Below are 22,955 nucleotides of genomic sequence, written 5' to 3' on the forward strand. Positions count from 1 at the left end.
TGAGCTTTAAAAGGTTCAACTATATTAAAACCATTATAAGTTCCAGTGTGGTTGTTTGTGTTGTGTCCTGGAGATGGACCCGTCCTCTACTCTGTCCTTCTCTAAATGTCAGCTGTCCCTCGAGAGGATGAGTAGTGTAGATGAGATGATGGACGGAGGGATGGATGACTTTCTGTTTGGATAAGTTAGTTCTCATGGATGTTTTATTTTAAGCCATTTGTATTAACTGTAGCAAATGCACAGACTGTGTCACACTACACTGTACATAAGTCATTATCTTATTAATTAATTACATCCAATCCAATTCAACAACATCTTGCAAAGTGTCGAAGGCCAAAGAGAAGAGGTGGGTTTTAAGAAGGGATTTAAAAACAGGCAAGGACGAGGCCCCTCTAACGTTCAAAGGCAGATTATTCCAAAGTTTTGGAGCTGCGACTGCGAAGGCACGATCCCCTCTGAGCTTCTGCACATAATTAATTTATTAATCTTCTTCCGCTTTATCCTAAACATTTGGTGGAGATTGCTGGTGCCAATTCCATCTGACATTAGGTAAATGACGAGGTACACCCTGGACAGGTTACCCATTCATAGCAGGGCCAGCACAGAGAAAAACCGTTCACTCAATTTAGAGCGTTCAATTAACCTTTGCACGTTTCTGGACATGTGGAAGGAAACCCACGTTCACACAGGGAGAACATTAGGTAGGCTGCACATTAAACCATGAGGGAAAATAATGATGTTCTATGTTAGAATATAAAAGTTTACTTTTCTTGGCTGAAAGTGTTTTGCGCCAGGTAACCGGATATAAATGTGAAATTGCACAGTGCCTTTTGTTTTTATGCGTCCACATTCTGCGAGTCTTTTATATGGTGTGTGTTTATTTATTAATATGCTGCATTAATTGAGTTGGGTGCAGAACTCTGTTTCAAACACCATCTGCTTGGAACCAAGAGTAAGAGTAATTAAAACATGCCTGCTACTTAGAGTTCAGAAAGGAAAAAAAGGAAAAAAAAACAATTTGTGAGCCACTCTCCTTTAAGGTGTTTATCCCACAGCCAATTACGATTCATTCTCGACAGCATTAAGTAAAAGTGCAAAGTGTGACCAGCCGGACCTGATAATGCTCAAGCTCATTTTTATAAATACAAGAATGGAGGGTTATTACCAGTCAACTTGTGAGCGTATTCATACAGGCATTACAAAATCATTACGAAGCCACGCACAAATTTTCACTGCTGCCTGTTTCTGTTTTTAATGGATATTTCTAAAAATGTGGAGGCAGGCAAACAGTTAAAAGCAGTGCAAAGCCGAGATCGACATTATAAAATAGCATTCAATACAAAGAATAACGAGAAACTATAAAGTACTGCTTCTATAAACAATTGACTGCTGCACTGACTGTCAGACTGTAATCTTTCTTTCTTTTCTTTTTTCAAAGTGATGTAGTGTACCATCTACTCACTCATGCAGCAAATAAAGCCTCACATGAGGAAATCAAAATTTATATTGTAGGTGTTTCACTGATTCTTTTTGAAACCCTGGACAGCATGAGCTTGACATTTGAATTTAACACAGCCCCATGGATTTTGCAGAAGGCTGCACCCGATGGGTTTTCTGACAGCGGCGCAGAAATGTGCTACTCACTCAGACACTCGTTGGCAGAGTCCCCAGTGGCCCTGGCCCAGGGTCGGTCCTGGTAAAACGGGTGACATCTCTGGCAGTCATCTCCTACTGTGTGATGTTGGCAGGAACAGAGCAGGGCACCATGTTCCCCCTCAACGCACTCGCTGGCGTGACCGTTGCACTTACATCTAAGGGAAATGTGGATGGACAGTTATGTAAAGACTGTTAGTCCAACAGTTCCTATTCACAGATACACACACATGCACACACTCTTTGCTGATTTATCAGTAGACCCACTTATAGACACAGTGGATGAAATAGGAGGCAGAGGAGAGGGTAAAAAGTAAGAAGGTATTTCCACTAAATCTACTTGTCACTCCCCATTATCTTTAATGGGCAAGAAAAATGGCCTGAGATGAGGAGGCATTTTCACTCGTCTTTTACAACTGCACTATTCATCTGTGCAGGCAGTGCCACGAGGGGGGAAAAAAACCATGCATGTACAGTAGCCTATCTCTGAGAGTCAATGCATTAACATGTTCATTTTAAAAAGTGTACTTTAATGGGGTGCATCATCTTCAAAATTAGCACAAATTCCAAATGTACAGTATGTGATTTCTGCCACTATGGGTTTCTCGTTCAATGAATGTACACAATATCTAGTTTCATGACTTCAAGTCAAGAAGTTTGTTTGCTTTAAATTTACTGGTCATTTCCTTTATCAATCTTTTGTTTCATTCAGGGTTTGCCCTAAAGCAGAAATTGGTCATTCGGAGACAAATATGAAATCATCCGTTTGCTATAAAATAAATAATAGATTTAACCCTCTTATGACTATCAAGATAATGAGGCTGCCTGGATTTATATTGATTTTATGGCTGTAGTATTGTCAAAAAAAATGTTCAATGAGTGAGTGCTTCTGCCCCCTTTCTGATCCATTTTCCACTTCCGATATCTGGCAGTTATTCAACCGTTTAGGAATATTGGATGGTTGATCCGTGGAAGTCCTTTGAGCTACCGTGACGATAGGTATGCTGAATGGGTGCAAAAGTTCAATTTCTCTGTTTTCCGGTTTCCATCCATCCGTCTTCATGAGGGTCTGGTGGGGTGTTGTGCCAATCTCGGCTGACACAGGGTGAAAGGCGGGGTCACACAATGGACAGGTCGCAACTCCATAGTTGAATTTTCTAGATATCACAAACGGTCTAGGAGTTACGGTAATGACAAGCACGCACGTCAAATCCTGTCGGCGACGACCGGATAGTCACAGGGGGAGTTTAAAAAGTGAGGAAACATTTTTAATAATGCAAGTACAAAACAAAAACGGTTTCTGTTTGATTGTTTGTTATGACAAAAAAAAAAAAAGATTGGTATTATCTACTACTATGTGTGGAAAGCCAATCATTTCTTATGAAGCACTGTGGCAGCTATACCTCGCTGTGCGTGTACCTTTTCACAACAGTGTTACTGGCTCTGTCAAGTGGTTGTGATGGAGGACACAGGCGCTGAGTGGCAGATTCTGTCAAATTCAGCCAGCTGTCCTGGATCCAGACGAGTGCTAGCCTGAGGCTCAGACCCAGTTATTTTTGTGGTCGCCGAGATGACAACAACCTAGTGGCTCTGAATCCATAAATCTTATCTCTCTGCTGTAGTAGACTTGAGCCGCTCGGGGATAATTCTAACTGAATATGTTATGAGAAGGGGGGTGACCTTAACTGTACAGGCAGCATATGTGTGGTGCAAAATGTGATGCTGAGTATTCATATTACACTCTTGTGACAAGATGCGTGAACTGCATTTTTCACATGTGGATCACCACCAAATTTATTTTTATCGTAGTCCATTTTGGGCTGGGATTGTGTTGATATTCTGAATAGATCTAGTGCTGTTTGTTTGGACAGCATGTGGCACGGAGGTGCGAAAGGCACATGTACTTGTACAGAAAGCACTGGCACAAAGCTAACATGTTTGTCATGTGGGTCTCTCCCCCAGGTGTTGTGACATTGATGGGTAATTTGTCATGCTGCTGCAGTGATCCTGAGTGTTTATGACAGGTGTCAGATCAGCTTTATATTCTTTCTGAAGGCTTCATCTCGACTACTTAATCGTTCACTTCTTTCTGCAGCACCAAGGTGCAGCCTGGTCCTTGGCACCACGTCCTCTCTCATTACTTTGAGTAATAAAGCAAGAGGTTTAAGGAGGTTGGAGGACTATCTTGGTTTACTCTGTCTTATGTAAACCTGGCAGGCACTGGGGAGCTGTTTTTATCAGTTTCACAAACACCTGTCCTTCAGTCAGTAGATTATGTTACCTACAAAAGACACTACCAGATATGTACAGTTTAGAATTTACTTTAACATGTATTAAAACATGTCATGTATTGGCTCAGACTAATCTGACTGACTGTAATTCACCGATCCATATAAAAAACGAATTCACGCACTTCATGTTTTTCTTCCTTTGATTTGCATTTCTGATTTCTTATGTTGTTTTAAATAAATGCTGCTTGACTTGAATATATTGGTTTGAAATTCTAAATAGGTCATGCTGCTCCCTGTACATATTTTATGATAAGACATGATATATCCCTACCCTTTACCTTCAGATTAAGGTTACTTTGGCTACACTTACTAATATGTGTTTTGTATACCCAACCACCACATAACAATTCCTTGGGCAGTAGTTGTGTTTCTTTCAAAACATATTTAGCAAAGCCTTCACTGGATAAGTCTCAGGGTTAACCTCTAAAAATGACAAATTCAACATTTCAAAGAAAGGAGAAAGGTTGTTGATGGTGTGCTGTGACATTGATCGTCATCGCTTACCTCCCACCTACAGAGAAATCAGAGATGGCGTAGAAGTATGAGCGCAACACGTTAACATCCTTGAAGACCTCGTCCCCAAACGTGTTAATCCTGTTCAAAGTGATGAGCAGGTCAGTGGCTGTCACCCAGTCCTGGAACAGAAAAAAAAAGAGCAGAAGAAAAAAGGACCAACACAGTGAGAGAGTTGTTAGAAAACATCGTCTGATGTCCACTTTAAAAAAAAAAACTGAATGAAAGAAGACCAAAGGGGAGCAGTGTGTTGGCTGCTGTCACTCTTGGAAACACAAGAAAGCAGCAACAAGTAATAAGAAGAACAGAAGATGGGCTTCAGAGAAGCAATGATTTGTAAGACTGCAAATATTGACAGAGCAAAGAAAAGGAAGGTGTCGGTGGATCAAGGAAAGGAAACTGGGATGATGGTGTAATGGCAGGGGATAGAGCAGATGTAATGGTGGGATGACTAAAGTGTAGTAAATTGAGTTAATGTCAGCCAGAGGGGTAAAGAATGACGAGGATTAATGGAGACAAAAGCCAAAATATGAAACACTGCAGCATCATTTCTGTATAATGGATGGCACTTGGCGAAGCTCCCTTCCCTGATATGATTTAAACTCCTCTGTTTGAGCCCACTGCAAAGGTAAAGACAGGATGAAGAGTGGGAGACGAAAGCAAAGAGGGATAATACAAACAGGGGGAAACGCAAACGGGAAGTGCAGTAGTGGGTGGAAGATAAAAGTGAGACCAGGTACAGGAGGAAAATGACATGAGGCATCTCTTACCTGCGAACCAACTTTAAAACAAATAGCTGGGTAGAAACTTTCTGTCAGTTTCTTGGCTGGCTTGGGACTCTGTGGCAGTCCTGGAAAAGCCTGTAATGCTGTACATTTTGAAGAATCTCCCCAGAGGTGTTTTTGAAGTGTGGCAATGGGAGAGATTGGAGCAGAGGGGCCTCAGACTAAAAACGTGGGTGATGAGTTCATTCATTCATGCTTTTCCCCAGGCGCTGCAGTTTGCCTTTTATCAACTTTTATCGACTGGCTTTTCGCATCCTACATGTCACAGTGTCTTGTAATGAAAATCTTGTACCATATATAATACCCCGCAACTTTGTCATATTAATGGTGTGGCTGTAGATGATGGACTTCTTGGACATTCTGAACAAGGATAATGCCGAACTTGAAATGTATGACTAAATACTGAATGCATGAAATAGGTCAAATGTTTTTTGGATGAAAAAAACTATACATTTGGCAGCATTTATAAAGTCTCTAAGAACAGAAATATGCTCCTCAGTATATAAACAAGTCATAAATTGGTCAATTAATAAATTATGATCGACCAATGTCACTTAGCTTTAGAGAAAATGTCTCAACAACTGAAGAATATGAAACAACTGTGATAATTGCTTTGACTTTTGATCTAGCAAATCTGTTCAAAATGTGATAGTTTAGTTTGATAGCCGACCTTGTGTTCTGTGCCACTTAGTAATTATTTGAACGTTGACATGTTAAACACTACAGTATGACATGGACATTTGAGAACCGTCTCTCTGAGTTCTTTTCCAGACTGATTTCCTTCCACTGAGGAAACTACACTCACTTCAGACAGTGAATCTTATTCTTCCATTTATTTTCGGGTTTCCGCAGACAATATAAAAACACAGGGATCATTTTGAAAAAGAAATAAAAAAAATGGTGGGATACTCCAACATTAGCAGACAGGTTGCAATGCTCGTTTACTGCTTTAATTCATTTCCAAGCAATCACTAACCAAGGATGCAGAGGGACACTAAGAAAAAACAAATCCAACTGATTCCTACGACCCACAATACCTTGCACGATTGTGAAATTCATATTTTCACCTGTTTCACCTCAAAAGAGATAATGTGATAATTTATTGCATGCCCTTTTTCTACAAAGCACATTTTGCAGTGTGAAAGTAGCACTAAACGTGTAAAATTAACACATATTCTGATTAAAACAAGACACAATCGAGATTTGTGTTAAATTTCACTCACTGAGTCTGAACATAACAACAAAAGTTAAATTAAATCTCTCAAGAGTTTCTTCAAGACTACTTGACTATGTGTAAATATCACATTAGAACAATGCGATGCAACAGTGAATAAAAATAAAACGTTGCTACGGCTTGATGATGAATTTTTCCAGTAGTGCCTCCAGGACTGAAGGTGGATAAAGGTGCTCTCCGGTGAGGACACAGAACACAAAGTACATTTTTCAAAAACAATTTCTACTGTGAACTGCATTATTATGCAATGATAACACTTAACGCAGTCAACCATTATGGATTACCCAAGCAACTTTTAAATGTCTGCACACACTGATTCTGATAATACAGAGGAACAGTTGAAGGTATGCAACTCATCTAAAAGCAGTCACATTTACAGGATGTGGTACTAATAGACAAAAAAGAATAGAACTAGTATAGTCTTTTAATTCATCAACTGCCAAGAGAGAGCTGCTTAAATTTAATTATAAATTATTGAAACCAATGTAGTGTCCAGGGTGTACCCCGCCTATCACCCTATGTCAGCCGAGATAGGCACAGCACCTCCCGCGACCCTCCGGTGGAGGATAAAGCGGTAGATGATGAATGGATGGATAGATGAAACCAAAGTAAAACAATACATTATTTTAATTTCTTTAGCAAGTAAGAACAATGGCCTTAGTTGGCTGGTAGTGAGAAGAAGATGACACGAATGAGCCCTCTGAGGATCTCTCTCAACTTAAAATAGCCTGAGCAGTTCTGCAGTAAAAGTTAAGAACTGAGAAATATTTTAAATTATTTTCTCTCAGGCTTTTTTCCAAAGGAGAGGGTCTTCGGGGATTCAGACCACCTGTGTGATCCGAGTCTGCGGTTTCAAGAGACACACTGCTGCATGGGCCATCGAGAGTTCATATTCCTTTATTGGAACATCTGGTGCGATTATGTTACTTGTGTGTTTTTTAATTGGTTCAAACCTTATGTAGATGTCGGCATGACTACTAAACTATGGCGCTACTTGCCGTTTTCCTACATTGATAAAGTTTTTAGTGTGAAAAATAAACTGACAGGTTCTTGTAAAAAAAAAAGAGCTCTTTCATTTCATATCTGCCAACTAGTGACTCGTTTTCTGCAAAAAAAATCAACCACTTCTGCTGCTGAAACTCATCCCACCTTTAGATTTCTTTCCTGAAATGGCTCTTTCGCTTTACCTTATATACTTTATTATATATATATATATATTTATTTGCCTTGCTTTCTTTGCCAGCCTCATATCTATAGCCTGCTCTCCCCTTCTTGCTGGAGTGCACTTCAGAATTTCCAGACAGATCTGTGCCTTGAAGGCTATAGGGCTGCTGTTTTGTAGTAACTGTAACTACAGTGTTGCAGAATTGAGTGCAGTTGGTAGGCACACTATTGTTCCAGCTCTTGCTTATCGACTTTGCCCCTGCTTGACATGGCTCTACTGGCTAATGGGGTTTGGACAACAGTGAAGAACCGTGATGCACTACAGTTGCCAGGGAAAACAGATGCTCATTCTTCATTTTGTGTTTCAGTACCTGGACATGAAATGATTTTCCACCATGGTTTATGAGAAAGACTGTGAAAATTGGGGCAGGACGCTTTGTGTAAAAGTTGTGCCAGTGAGGTTAGGGATATTAAAAAAATGTTTTGTCTTTCCCGTGGAAAAATTGTGAGAAGAAATAAGACAAGGCACAGCGGATAAGGAATGACTCTCATCTTGTGCTGCATGCTCACTGAATGTCACGACATACATCCTCTTTTTTTTTAAAGCACATCATTTGTTCCTTATTATCCATGCTGTACTTTTAACTTCAACATCTAATGTTGGCTTATTCAGCTCTCCAGAAATACAGTGAAAAAAGATGAATTGCTTTCTTAATGACCTGACAAGTTCTACGGAGCTACAGAAATGGAGGAGTTTTTGTTGGATGGTTTGGTTTTATACTGTGTTGTAAATGTATGCTCATAAAGGCATGATGTTATTAGATGACACACTAAGTTTCCTTCATTAACCCCTGTGACATTCAAGTTGCTATTGATTCAGTGGAGTTGCTGCAACTTAAACACAGAGTTTACTGTCCTACCGTCCTACCGGCCTACTGTGCACATGGCGTTCCATCTGAAGAAATGTCTGTACATTGGCCTCAAGACTTGCAGCATATTCCTCATCCACAATAAGGTGAGGTGCTCACTCAGTGAAAGTATTACACAGCACCCTGACACGGAACAATGTTGCAGAGGTAGAGGTCAGTGAGCTAAACTGATGTTACACCCAACCTTTACTCGGGTGTAAAGAACCCAATGTCATATACTGTATATCATGGCTAGGATTTGCACCTATAGCATCTACACTAGCTGATAAGATGTGATTGGATACATAGAATTACATGAAGACAATAACTTGGTGTTAAGGCTGCTGTATGTCCAATAAATGATATTGGTCCCTAAAAAACTGAATGTTAATCATGCTGTGCCAATACCCTTATATGTGCGATGACTTGCTGTCTTTCAACCAGTTTTGATCCTTCTCTAGTCCCGGTGTCCCTGGGCAAGACTCTTGCTGGAGCTGATGATGGACTGACTGAAATAAATTGCATTCTCTGGACATTTGCTGCTTGCTCGTGGTTGAAAATAACACACATCGTTATATGTCACAGTATCGTGCTTGTTTTGACAATAGCGCAACATAACTTCTTTTAAATAGAATCGTCTTACTATTCTCTGGTGACACACTTGTTTTGCTCTTTTAATGTAATCACATCTCATATAAAATTATGTTTCCAACACAAAATATGGCATGAGGGCATAACCTGGCCTTTTGTTTCATATTTAAATATATTAATGTGCACCTACTGGTGATCATTATGGTGTAAATTCATGAGATTCACACCTCTGCTAATGAGTAGACATTCAGCACCTTGGCAGGGCATTGCTATTGTTTCCAACATCTCAGCTCCCAAGCTTCAACACATTAATAGATGATGAAATGTTTGAAATTCATTGTACGCATTTCAACATTCTTACACGCCATAAAGGCAAATACTCTCCTCCATTTATCATAGAGTACGAGGCCATTATCATATGGAAGAGTTATTAGTTATGCTTGGCAGAACAGTGCTAATTGTGTAAAGAAAAGCAGACATAGTTCCAAATATCACTTACTGAAGTGAAAGGAAGCATTTTCCTTTTGGTTAATTAGTAGTCAGCCCATTACTTATCATTTGTGCAAACCACAGCAAAAGCTTAATTAACTTTGATTCTTACTCCCTTGGAATTTGGGCTCACAATGCTACAATGATGCTGACTTAGGATAGGCAGCGGCATTGGGAGTCGCAATGAGCCAGTTCTTTGCCCACAGACAAAACAAGCCTAATGGTAAAAATGGGCAGGTGTGTATTCTGTATATTCACTCACACACAGCAACATTTTTGAAATATCAAACACATTTTTAGAGGTCATCTCCTGTCCGGGGTGTATTAAACCCTCACCCTCAACTGTAAAACCCATCTCGTCTCCTTCCACTCGTCTGGCTCCTTCCCTTCTACCTTCTCTTTTTCAGTGTGTTTTCCTAAACTGGGAAACCGCTGGCTGCAGGCAGCGGCGGTAAAGAGAGCTATGTGCCTCATTCCAAAGTTAATAACTTTTTAATATAATTGCTTAAGTTCACTGTGCCCTCAATATATATTTTCTCCCCTTTTACTCATTGTCATTCAATGCAGGAAATCCAATTTGCCACACAGATTTCTAGAGAGTGTGTGAGAGAGACGGAGTGAGAGGACAGACTGGTGGCAGGGGAGACAGACAAACTGTTTTAATGGATGAGTGAACAAATTAAATTTAAATTCATACCGCAGCTTTCATCTTCTTCCTGATCATTGAAAAATGAGAGCTTTACAAATTTTACAACAGATCCCCCACCCCACCCCTTTGAAGTAAGCCATTACATTGGAGAAAACGTCTAAATGCCACATTACGGAGTGACTGTTATTTATTCCAAACCAAATCACTTAGCAATGAAAATACAATGCATTAGATCACTATTGCAACATGGGTATGTTTGTGCAGATGACTTGATACATATACAAGACAGAAACACCTGCGGATTTAAATGTCACCAGTTGTTTTTATTCAACTTTACTTTGACTCCTCAAAATGACAAGAAGATATATTTTAAAAGACGCAGATGAAGCTTGTGAAGTCTCTATATTGAAACTATGCACTCCGCCGACTGAGGCTCAAGTGGCAAATCTGCAAAAGGATTAAAATGCTAATAAAACAGGCAGAATACAATTTCTCTTTTAAGCCTCATGCAATATACATGGCTCTGTATGAGCCATATGCGGAGGAAATGGCACAAAAAAAGAAACGGGGATCAGAGTATGCTCTGTTGACAATCTGTATGTAAAGAGTGCGGCTTTAACCCCTGACATAAATGCCCGATCTTTTCCTCCTGGCAGCAAAGGCCAAGTGAAATGTGAATTCTCCGAATAAAAAGTTCTTCAGTGATCGGTCCACCATTTTATCCGTCACAGGAGTTGTTCAGGAATATACACGGATGTTGATGAAATAAAAACATTAATAGTGAGACACAAAAAAAATAAAAATAAAAAAAATAGTAGGCCATGGCCTCTTATGTACCTCCAGGCTTGATTGTACAGCGTTTGCTGGATCACTGCATAATATTGTAAGAAATAGTTCTGGGTATTTTTTTTATTTTTTTTTTTATAAAAACAGCTCGAGGCATTTATTCTGATTACATCAACTGTATGAAAAAGGCATTTTGCCTGAACAGTGGCATTTAACAAAATCAGAGACTAAGGCTTATTTATAGATACGTTATCATAGAAGCCGATCCCTGATTACAGACACATTACTGGCATTTTTCCTGCTTCTGCTGCTCTTGTCTAAGAGCTCTTGAAGTTTTGCCATCTCAAGGATAAAAGAGGTCAATCCAAGGCAACTAACTGCAGGGTATTAGTGTTCTCCAGTCCTTTTTTCCTTAGTTCGACGTCAGAAAAGGTCAGCTCATAACAATGACAATGTGAGATCATGTGGCTTTTGTGACGCACGTGGTGCATTGAACGTAGGGGAGAGTCATAGAGGTGCTTCAAAATGTGATGCTCATTCTCCATTTATTAGCCTTTTCCATCAGTCACAGAAAGGTTCTCTGTCTGCCAATTTCACCTGCATATTGCAATATAATCATATTCATAAAGTCAAGCTTTGACTTAATTAAGAGGTGTGTGATGATGGACTCCTTCAGGGAATGTGATTTCTGCCAAAGTGCTGTTTCGCAAAAATGCCAGACTCTAATCTATATACTGTATATGACAACAGATGTGCACTTGATAAAGGGACTAATAAAAAATCACACTCAAAGCTGCATTGTGACCAAGGTATGAAAAGTATTATTTTTAGTATCATTTCTTTCTTATTGTTGCCTTACAAAAAAAAAGAAGAAAAAAAAAAAAAGAACACAGGAATTTGAAAGTTGAGATATTTAAAGATGACATAATATTTCAAAATATCTAAAAATGGTGACATATTTTTGAGTAGTGTACTAACATTAAACCCAATAAGTCCAACAACATCTTTAAATATGTAGAAATCCCCATTTACTTAATGAACCCTTTCATTTGCAATTGCATTTTAATGATGTCATAGGCTATGCACTGTGTACTGAATGACCTTCTTACACAGCTGTGTTAGAATTCATATGCATGCTGCTACAACAGTGCAGACAATAAAAACGTGCAAGTGCTCATGGGGAGGATGTGGAGAAAAACAGTAACGGTATATATAAACTTGATCTAATCTTCAAAAACTAGGCTTTTCAAAATGTTCGAAGCACTGGGAAGACCTTGACAGTTAGTCATGGGATCAACATCTCCGTATTGATTGCATACATAAAATCTGACAGGTCACTGACATTTTAGCTGTTGTTTTGGATGCAATAAGTAGAGTAAAAGGTACTTGTAAAGAGGAAGGCCCTTCACATCACCATTTCCTGGCAGAATTGATCAGGTGCACTACACCACCAGTCCATAATGATCACATCAACACAAAAAGTATTTTTTTGTGAGAATGAGTAAGAGGCTAAAAGAGAACAAACTCGTCTAGAGGTTTTCAAATAAAATCTATGACCACCATGTTTGATAGGTTTTCAGCGTCTTATTCTTATTCATTCTACTGCATATACCTAGGACTTAAATAACAGTGAACTTCGCCATTTACAGAAAATGGGGAAAGTGTTTTTTGCATGTATATATTTTAAATAACTTGTCGTATACTCCTCTACCTCTTCTTTTCCTCTCCTGTCTTCTTTTCACACCATTCATCTTATATTTGATAAGTAGCGCTGGTGCGGATTATATTTTTGACTACGCTCTCCCCCCACCCCATTGTATTGACGTTCTTTGTCTTCTTGTTGTTTCTGTAGCGTTTGTAGCTCAAGTCAGTAGAACGCCTCAACCTTACTTTTGTGATTCACCACAAAAAAAATAAAAAAATAAATTGCTGTCCTGTTTTTACCGTCTTTGCATCATGAGGATGGGTGGTGTGATTTCATTTCTATTCAAGACACCCGTCTGTGCCATCACACTTAAAATAGAGGCAGGAAGGAAAGGTTTAAAGAAAGAAACGCTGGAATTGATCTGCCTTTTATTCTAATGGCAGAACAGATCACAGTCAATTATGGGTCTTCTCATCCTGTTGTTTAAGAGGAAGGCCAGGAGGGAGCAGTGGAGTGAAGGAGAGCTGGTGTTTGGCAGGTCTACTGAGAGGTTTGCCACCCAATCTATGTATTCTTGGCCTATATTGATCCCCCCGCAGCTTTATAATCAGTGGGTCGATGTCATCCAAAGCATAGTGAAATGCAGCCAGTGATATTATTAGTAGTCAGCTTTTAATGTAACCAAGGCCAGTTAATCGCCTTTATATGGCCTTACTGTGAAAAATTAAAACATCTAAATATCTAATTCCTTGGCGGTTAGAACATATTAGAACACTCGCAAATTGAAAGAAATCAATCGGTCAGACAATCAAGCTGATCTCAGTACATTTGGGTTAATCAGCCAATTGTACTGATGCATGCTCTGCCATGGATATTCATAAATATATATGCTTGAATTCAAGTTTTGCTGTCACGTACTTTCATGACTTGGAACAGAACCCAGGTCAACAGAGATTAAATCAAGTGGCCCCACTTTTTTATGGACTGAGTGGTGGGCACTTGACTCACTGATCTGTTGACCACCACAATGCTCTTTGTTCCTATCACACTATTGGGGAATCTATACATATCTTGCGCTAGCGTGAGTGACCCTTGACCCTTAATTCCACTACATTTTTTATCTTGACAAAAACACTCTCTGTCCATGCATGGAGCATGTATTTCTCACAAATCTCAGCCAACAAGAATGATCCTGCATGTCCTACAAAACTACACTCTAATTTGCTATTGTCCCAGCATGTCAGATTCCATTTTGTATTACAGAGATATAGAGGATGGAACAGCACAGAGGGCGAGTATGAAGGGATTAATCAGAAAAGAACAGCTCAGTAATCTTTAAACTAGAAAAGTGGGCTGCAGCTATAACTTTTAATGTAAGTACTTTAAAAAACTGCTCTCAAGCTAAAAAAAAAAAAAAAAAAAAGTGGAGGTACCAGCACAGGAGACCAAGTAATACACACTTAGCAAGAAGAGAAGGGATGAATCAGGGAATAATTGGTTTGGAGAGAGAAGATCCTTGTGCTTCCAGATATGTCTTTTTCAATGTGTGGCTCTCATCTGATTTTTTTTTTTTTAATTCCCCTTCTCTTTGTTGTCCTTGCAAGACAGAACAGCATCTTTGGACTTGAAGCTCGGGTGGCAAATCCAGTTCAGCGTGCGGATTCCTTTATTATGCGGCTGTATGTCGTCTTACTGACAGCCGCCTGCCACACAATGCGAGCAACCCATATAGCAACACTGAAGCTAATCCGGTAGTGCACTTTATTTTTATTTTCACTTGCTGCAGATGCACGGGGACCTCACACAGCACAGACAAGGAAAAAAACATCTTTATCCTGCTGCTCAGTCAGTGCAGCTCGGCATATGCTTCAGAGCCAGTGTGGCTTCACTACTTCTGACTTCTCTCCATTCCTTTCCCTGTTTTAAATGAGAGTGCCCTTAAGGGGGACTGCCTTGCTCTATACTCTGTTGGAGGTTGCAGATATGTCACCTTTTCCAAGTGCCATGCTTGATGAGAGGGGGGGGTTTATGAGGAGACGGCATTACAACACACAAAGCATGTGTGTGTTGGGGAAGGAGGAGGGTGGGGTTAAGGCATTTGTGCAGACAGATACCATATGTAGCCCTCAGGGCTCGTCAGCTGCATCTCACCGTTTCAAAGAGCGCAAATAAAACAACAATGCTGCATTAACATAAATAACACATTATATATTATATTTCAATAGATGTTGCAATTTGAATATTAAACTACTTTTTTAATATATTATATAACTTACTAGGGGTGTATGAAAACATTGATTTACTAAATGCCTACACTATTGTTATTTTTTACTCCGAGGTAGACATTTTTTCGGGGTGTGTGTAAAGGTGATTCAGGCTTCAACAGTTTTTAACTGAATGTAGTATTCAGGAATGTGTCATATGAGTTTTAGAACATAACAAATAGTTGGGGAGAAATATTTTGGTTTTTCCATCTCTAAATTGCCTTGAAAATTATTTCTGGCAGCCACATTCAATAAACGGCTAATGCACAGGGAGTATTGCATATTCTCTTTCTCTCTAAAAAAACCAGCCCTCATCCTTTTAGTTGCGCAAGATCTTATGTCATAGAGGAGGGAGTTGGTTATGGCTTTGTGGGGTTGCCTTGCATATCCTCCACATATCCTCTAAAAGACACCCTTACTCTTCTCATTTAATGATGTGGAGGAGGACAGCTTCCTTCACAAAGGTGTTGCTCTTGCATTTCGAGGCTGACTTCACCCACTATATTTGAAGGGGGAAAAGTTAGACAGAAGATTGTGTTATCATTATCATCGTTTAAAAGGAGCGTTTTGTTCAAAGCAAGAGTGGGACAGGGATGATTGTAGATTGGACTTTAAAGTTGTTAAGATGTACATCCACAACATTGGTACATTTTGTTGTCACAAGGCAAAGATGTTGCCCACATCCTGTAGGCCACATTATGGGGGTGGATGTGACTTCAACTCGGAAAAAAAACAGGTTCTGAGTGCTTGTCACTCCTGCTGGGGTCAAATCAATGCTCTTTATGTTAGTGAGCAAACACAGGCTGAATTATTTCTTAAATAATGATTTACATGCATCAGTGTTAAGTTAGGGTTATGCAAAGATTATTAGACCATAATATATTCTTCTGTGGGAAAATTCTGCACTTGTATGCAGTAGATAAATCTTCTTTTATGAATAATCGTCGTATTATACCTCACAATTGTCGACATCTATGGAAATATATGCATGTTTTATCTGCTGAGAATTTAACGTATGCTTTATTATTTATCTATTCAAGGTCATGATATAGCTTCCATCAGATGATGACATTAGTGTGGTCTCTGCTCTAATAACCTAACTAACTTAATTTGTTCTGACAAGATTCCATGTAGTGTATATTTAGTTCAATGCAAGATGCCGTCAGCAACCTAGAGACACAGTATAGACTTACACACAAAAGCCCAATGCTCCCAGATTCACCTTCAAGAGGGCTGCCATTAATTCAGCACAACCCTTTAGATCCCGCTGCTTTAAAAAAAAAAAGGATTGAAGCCTATTTGTATGGAAACAGTATGTTTGCTTGTGTTTATGTTTTGGACAGTGGTATAGGTGCAGTGAGCCCCACTTGTAACATCAGCAAGGATCAATACATGTAGAGTAACCTTAAGTTATACAGCAGTGTTACAATATGTCTACAGGTAAACACTAATTGTGTCTCGGTCTTTGTTTTCTGAAGTTGTTGACACTGTCAATCTGAGACAAATTTGGTTTGTAGAAGATACAAAAGTTGAACATGATGAGGATTTTTCATCCATAATAGATTATCATGACGGGTTTGAAGTACAACGCATTAAAAAGAGGCAAACATCCCTTAAAAAAGAAAATTCAAAGCGTTTCATGTTTAATCTATAATATGCATTTGTCTCTTCTAAGGAAGTTTTGCTAATTGCAAACACACACACACACACAATTGTCTGTCTGTGAGGGACATATCTTGCTGACCATTAGTCAGAACACCCTAAGACTTTGGATGTGGGTTGAGCATGGCCCAATGGTATGCATCCTTGATTTTCAATTTAATTTTCGTTGACTTATCACACTACACTTTCTCCAGTTTATGACATTACACCACGCATGGGCGCTGTCAGGATTGTCAGAGTGTCAACAACAGGCAGGCAGGAGCAGGCAGGTGGGTGAAGGTGAAGAGGCTGTCCTCACGGTGGGTGAGACATTTTCACACGGTTCAATGCAGAATATAGAAGTCGGTGTCCATGCACCGATACGCAAGCACATATTTATTTTGCATTAGCATGCTACTATTTTGCGGCTAACTTGGTGAACCCGTTCCCAAAGATAAGCTAGCGAGGCTACGATTAGCATTAGCGTAGCTAGCCGTTTTGTGACAGTCAGCCACGCTGGAATCACTTTACAAGGCATATTTGATTTGTGTTGTGCCTAATGAGGTTGCACAGTGTTTGTATTATGTTCGCCTTTACGTTCCTTATCATGACATGACTGCTAACTTTAAGGACTGATGAGTATTTTATTGTGTCAAAACATAGTTTTACTGTGAGTGAGAGTTTTTTTTTTTTTTTTTTTTTTAAAACAAACCAAAGAAAACTGAAAAATCTTTTTCAGATCCCACTATAGGAATACATACTTCCTGCACTGCACTAGCAAAACAAATATACAACAAAATGTGGCCTCACCTGCAATACTATGCTCTTGTCAAATTTGTAAGCGCTGGGTCGTCCTTCCAAGGTGGAGAAAGCTACGTTTCCTCCGCTGAGTGGGGAGATGTCACTGAACTCGTCTGTGCATAGAGCAGTCCTCTCATCATCTCCTGGTCGAATGTAGCCCTTTGCATCCTTCCCATAGGTCTCTCTGCAGGACGCACTGTAATATTGGTACGGTAGCCAGGGCCCAGCCTCCACTGTGCGCTTGTAGATGGCGAAGCTCTCCGGCCGACTGGTGTGGAATTTCAATCGCACATAGGTTAAATCAAAGGCCTTGCCTGTGGGACGAAATACAAATGATTAGCTTTGAATGGAGTCAGAATAACTGTTAGAAATACAGCTATTGTAGTCGGCATGTAGATCATGACTGGGTATGTGAGAGACAAATACTGTGAGGGCGATAGTTTAAGACCCTCGAGCAAAGATAAAAAAAAACTGACATAATTGCATTAGAGAGAGAAGGAAAACAATGGGGGACAGGCTTAATTTCCCGTGCCTCTATGCAGGGTAAATGAATGTCATTCCTCCAGGAGTTGCACAACACCCGGGATTATTTTCTTATTATCCAGACTATAATGGACCTAAGAAGTGAAACATAGGTCAACGTGAAAGGAGGCAAAAACGTCTTTTGTCTTATATTAACTGCAACAAAGAACAGACAAATGAGTGCAATATCACAAAAGGGAAAGTGTCAAACTGCCAGCACAAACAGGTCTGATGCAATATTTGATGGGTGATGTGAGAGCAAACAGTCCGATCAACAGGAAATCATATGAATATGCGAAACAGTGAGTACCATGGGGGGGCTCAGGATAGCACTGACTACATTATATGCTGTAGTTATAATTTTGGTAGTACAATGGCCATTTGGGAGCAGTGAGAGAAACAATGAGAGAAAGTAAGACCTTATATAGATTTGAATTCTGCTAAGACAGTAATTTGACTGCAATATGTGAACAAGGAAAATTGGTTTCACTTTTTAAAAGAGGTGCTTTTGGAGGATCTAGAGATATAAGATGGATTTTGATTTAGCTTGTTGCTAAAGGATTTAACAGATCAGACCAACTTATTGTATTGTAATTGGTGTTGCACTTTAACAGAAGAAATGTCTGTAATTTAAGGCGGATAATAAGTGAAAGATCTCTCAGGTCAACCATGTCTCCAATGAATTATATTCCTCGACAGCTGGCAACAGAAATGTTTTGTAGGAAATATAATTTTGGCTGGATTATATTTAGAGGCAACACACTGTATGTTTTGAATTAACGAATGAATAACTTGCTCCATTTATTTACTGCCAAATGCAGAGAGAACATTTTAATGGAATGGTGTGACTGATTGGTGTCATTTCCTCCCATTGTTTACTCGCTGCAGAATCAATAATCTTGTGTTGTGCACTTGCAGATTTATACTTCGAGTATGAACACACATTTGGACTGTGCCAAATGTTGTGCAACCTGAGAAGGGATTAACTGAGCAGACACAAAGTGAAGCCATATTGAGACCAGAGTCAGCAGTAACATGCGGAAGCGCTCGTCAACAGGTTGTGTCTACATTGCACTCACGGGGAATTTTCTCTACGTCGTGAGATACTAAGTCTCAGCCACTCGACTGCTTTATCTGCCAAGTCAGAGGCAGGCAACTCTGACTCTTGGATCTGCAGCAAACTCTAATTGTATCCTTCCAAACAATATATAAAAAAGTGGAAGAAGCATCTGCTGAATATCAGCTCTGACAAAATGCAGACGAATGTAAAAGAATATGTAAGGTTTTTTTTCTGCATAATTCTTATTGACTCATGACAGTGATTCATCCACTTTCAGGAGTGATGTGGGCACCACTGCACAAAGGGGTTCAAGCCATTAGTTAGAAAACAACAACAACAATGAAGAAGCATAAAATAATAAAAAAATAAATGGTCAAAATGTGGTCTAGCACCAATTTGCATATGGCATATTCTCTCCACAGTTAGGATGTCAATTAGTAGCAAAAGCCTCTCTTTGTCCAACAAGTGACACATCTTTGAGCACTGAAAAAAAATCAAAGACAAGCCTGGAAAAACATAGTAAAACAGCCTTGTGCAGCTTCACAGGGCTGAGCCAGAACGCTGCGCCTCCACAAATCAAACCAAAGCTGTTCACGTTGTGCACAGACATGGTAATAAAAGGAATGTTTGGACACGGACTTAAGAGTAAGGGGCTGGGAGATGGAGAAGTACAGCTGGTGACCATCTCTGATTATTTCTGTCAACTTAACCCAGCTCCTCTCGTCTGCCCATTTGGGGTCAGACGTAGACTAAACTCACCACAATTGCATACTCTAGACTCAATATTTACTGTTTGGTTCCAGCTGGGATTTTTGTCATCAGAAAAAACACACACAAACAACGAGTGGGTTTATCTAATCACATGTCAACACTACATTTATTTTTGTTCCCTTATAAAATGTCATGTCTCATACATATGCCAATATTCTAACTGTGAGAGCGTCAGACCGACTGTGGCAGACTTTAATCACTGTCTTACATCTGAGACAGGATGTTGATTTTCTTTGACTGAGTTCAATGAGAACCAGCTGTAGGCATCAATGTGTGTTTGTGTGTGTGGTGTGTATTTCTTACTGAAGTCTTTGTGGGAAAAACCCTGACCCCAATTCCTCACCAGCTCACCACCCAGCATTTTGTTCCCCCCCCCCCCTCTCCACCCCTTCTTCCTCATTATGTTTTGTTTACTCCCCTTGAAGAAGGCCCGACTCCCCGTCTTCTTCACGCTCATCCACAGACCAACTCTGACCTGGCTGCAATATGTGCCTCTGCATCCTGGTGCTGTGTTTATCAGCCCAGCATTTGTCTGTCTTCCCTTCTGAGACCTTGTTGTGTTTGGAGAGGCAAAGGCACCCCCACCAGCAATCCAGATGGATCACAGAGCTTTCATATGTGGACAAAGAAAAACACCACATAAAGAAGATTTAAAGGGTATTCAGTTACATACAACTGTGTTTCATGAAAATGCAAGCTTCCGTTTATTAAAAAACAAACACAAAATTGCTGGTACAATAATCTAAAGGAATAGAAAAACACATCTTTTGGTGGAGTGCAGAGAAGGGCAAAGGTCAATTTAGACTGACTGAGACTGGCTTATGGAGGTTTGGTATTTTTTAAGAACAACCAACCCCTCCAGACAATACAGCACAACACCTTTCTTCAGTAAGAACTAGCCAGAGTATAGATAAAAAAGCCAAAAACACTGCAGGACACATGCTTGCTAAATCAATATTTTACATTAGACAGAGACACTTACTGCTTCCAGAACACGTGATGTAACCATCAGTTACCGTTCAAAGCCCTGACATTTCCAACTTCTGTCATCATTTTGTCCATGTATCTTGTTCTTTTGAAGCAGACTTTTGTGATGGGGAGTGCCCCATATTCACCTACACAAAAGACAGAGATCTGAGCTGTCAAGAAAACGTATCGTTTGGAGAAGGAGCCGACATCCCCCGATGGAAGTCAACACAGGAGTACTGAGCAAAAGTTTCATTCATGTAGAGATGGTTGCAGTATCATGAGGGGAATCATCTGATTTGATTCAAAATGTCTTTGTATAGCCTCAAATTATTTAGTGTTTATGGCAGTTGGCATCTGTACTCTATGAAGAAAATTATACAAAAATGTGTTACCTTGAGCAAAAACTAGAGAAGAAACAAACAACTATTCCCTTGATAGCACATAATAGGAACATTAAATAACCATCTCCAGTGACATGAAGAACAAGATACCCTGGCCAGGTCCTGAGACCATTGCCCTCAACACTATGGGCAGGTGGTCCTCAGAGTGATATACATTATTTTAACGAATAAATCAAAAGAAAAATTGTTTGTTCTGCAAAATGTAAAATATACCTAATACAATGTTTTGTGTCATTGTGTTATGGTAATTTTTGATGATGTATATTGTGTTTTAATGAGTAAACGCACTTTTGATTAAAAAATTCATAACACCATGAATATAGATATATACAACTATTTTTGAATGCAGCCTGACTGTGTTTATTTGCTGTATTATTCACAGTTTAAATGGGGAAAAAAATTAAATCATTTTAAACAGTGACAAAACCCACAGTATGAAAGCTCACCGTGTTCACTCACTCACTGCTAACTGCATTGGCAGCATTAGCATGTATATACCTTGCTAGCAGAGCTGGTGGAGACGAGCCACACGTAGGAGGAGATAGGACTTACATCTGCCAGGTGTCCACAGACAGAGAGATTTGACTCCAAATTAAACAACTGCTGCTGCGCTGTGTCTTCTGGACCACGTAGGTACAAACCCAAAGTTACTAATTACTTCGCTATGTTGACTTATTTAGCCTGATAAAAATGCGGGTGTTGTGTTTACAACATTCCTCACTGTCGCTCGCTCCAAGTGGCCAAAAGGGAGTACTGCAGGTTAAACGTAGTTGAAACGGCACTTTCACAGGTGTAAATAATCAAAGTATTAATGGCTGGGTTCCACTTAGCTTCCAGCGCGTGCTGTCACAGTGTCCTGAATTGACATGAACTGAACTGAGACATTGCTAATGAGATTGGTAACACACCTGTGTTGTTTCTGCTAAAACATGTCAAAATGGCTGCTGTGCAAAATGACTTGTTGGAGAGTGGATGCCAGTTTCCTACTGTGACCTATGTGTACTGCTGGTGAGATGAAAAAAATAAAATAATAATAATACTAAATACATGTGGGATATTCTCCTGATACGTGTTAAATCAGTTGAACATCCTGTTATGAGTTTTTGCCGCGGTGGACTTAATACAGACTCCATTCATAATTAGACTAGACACGGTGACATATAAATAGGATTATAGTGCTTTTCTTCTCAACGTGCATGTACACTATTATGCCATTCACCTATTCACATCTATTATACCCATGTATACACTGCCAGGAGCAAACTGGGGTGAAATGTCTCGTTGAGGAGCTCATCGGTATGTGGGGGATGTCGTGGAGCCGGGGATAAAACCCCCAACCTTCCAGGTGGAAGACAACCCACTCTGCCGCTACTACTGATACACATAAGGTAATATGAATGTGTTTTTTTGGTTTTTTTTTCAATACTCAAATATCATAGTCGAAAAAATTCAGGATAAGGTCAACAGTCACAGTACTGACCTTACTTACAATACTTACATTTGAGTTGTTGATTAATGGCTGTGTGTAATTTTATTTCAGTATTTAAGTTTTTTTTTTAATTAACATCCGACTCTCAACCATATGACATTTAAGAGAAAATGATTTCACCAAATGAAAGACCCATTGAGATCTATCTATCTATCTATCTATCTATCTATCTATCTATCTATCTATCTATCTATCTATCTATCTATCTATCTATCTATCTATCTATCTATCTATCTATCTATCTATCTATCTATCTATATTTGAACATTGTCCATAAACAATAAGCCTATTTCTTAAAGTCTTATAGTTGTTGGTGGATACTTATTATT

At 39.5% G+C, this 22,955-nt stretch overlaps 1 protein-coding gene across 1 annotated transcript in view; it reads right to left on the minus strand.

Annotated features, from left to right (window-relative positions):
* The window catches only part of lamc3 (laminin, gamma 3), a gene marked incomplete at its 5' end in the record, with an annotated part of 105,915 nt that overhangs the window by 79,329 nt on the left and 3,631 nt on the right, over positions 1 to 22,955 (minus strand). The window contains 3 exons of the mRNA XM_083890336.1: positions 1,645 to 1,811; positions 4,449 to 4,579; positions 17,424 to 17,728. Coding sequence (XP_083746462.1) covers positions 1,645 to 1,811; positions 4,449 to 4,579; positions 17,424 to 17,728 — 603 coding nt within the window. The remainder of the gene's footprint in view (positions 1 to 1,644; positions 1,812 to 4,448; positions 4,580 to 17,423; positions 17,729 to 22,955) is intronic.

The sequence above is a fragment of the Microchirus variegatus genome, assembly GCF_963457635.1.
Source record: "Microchirus variegatus genome assembly, chromosome: 1".
Lineage (NCBI taxonomy): Eukaryota > Metazoa > Chordata > Actinopteri > Pleuronectiformes > Soleidae > Microchirus > Microchirus variegatus.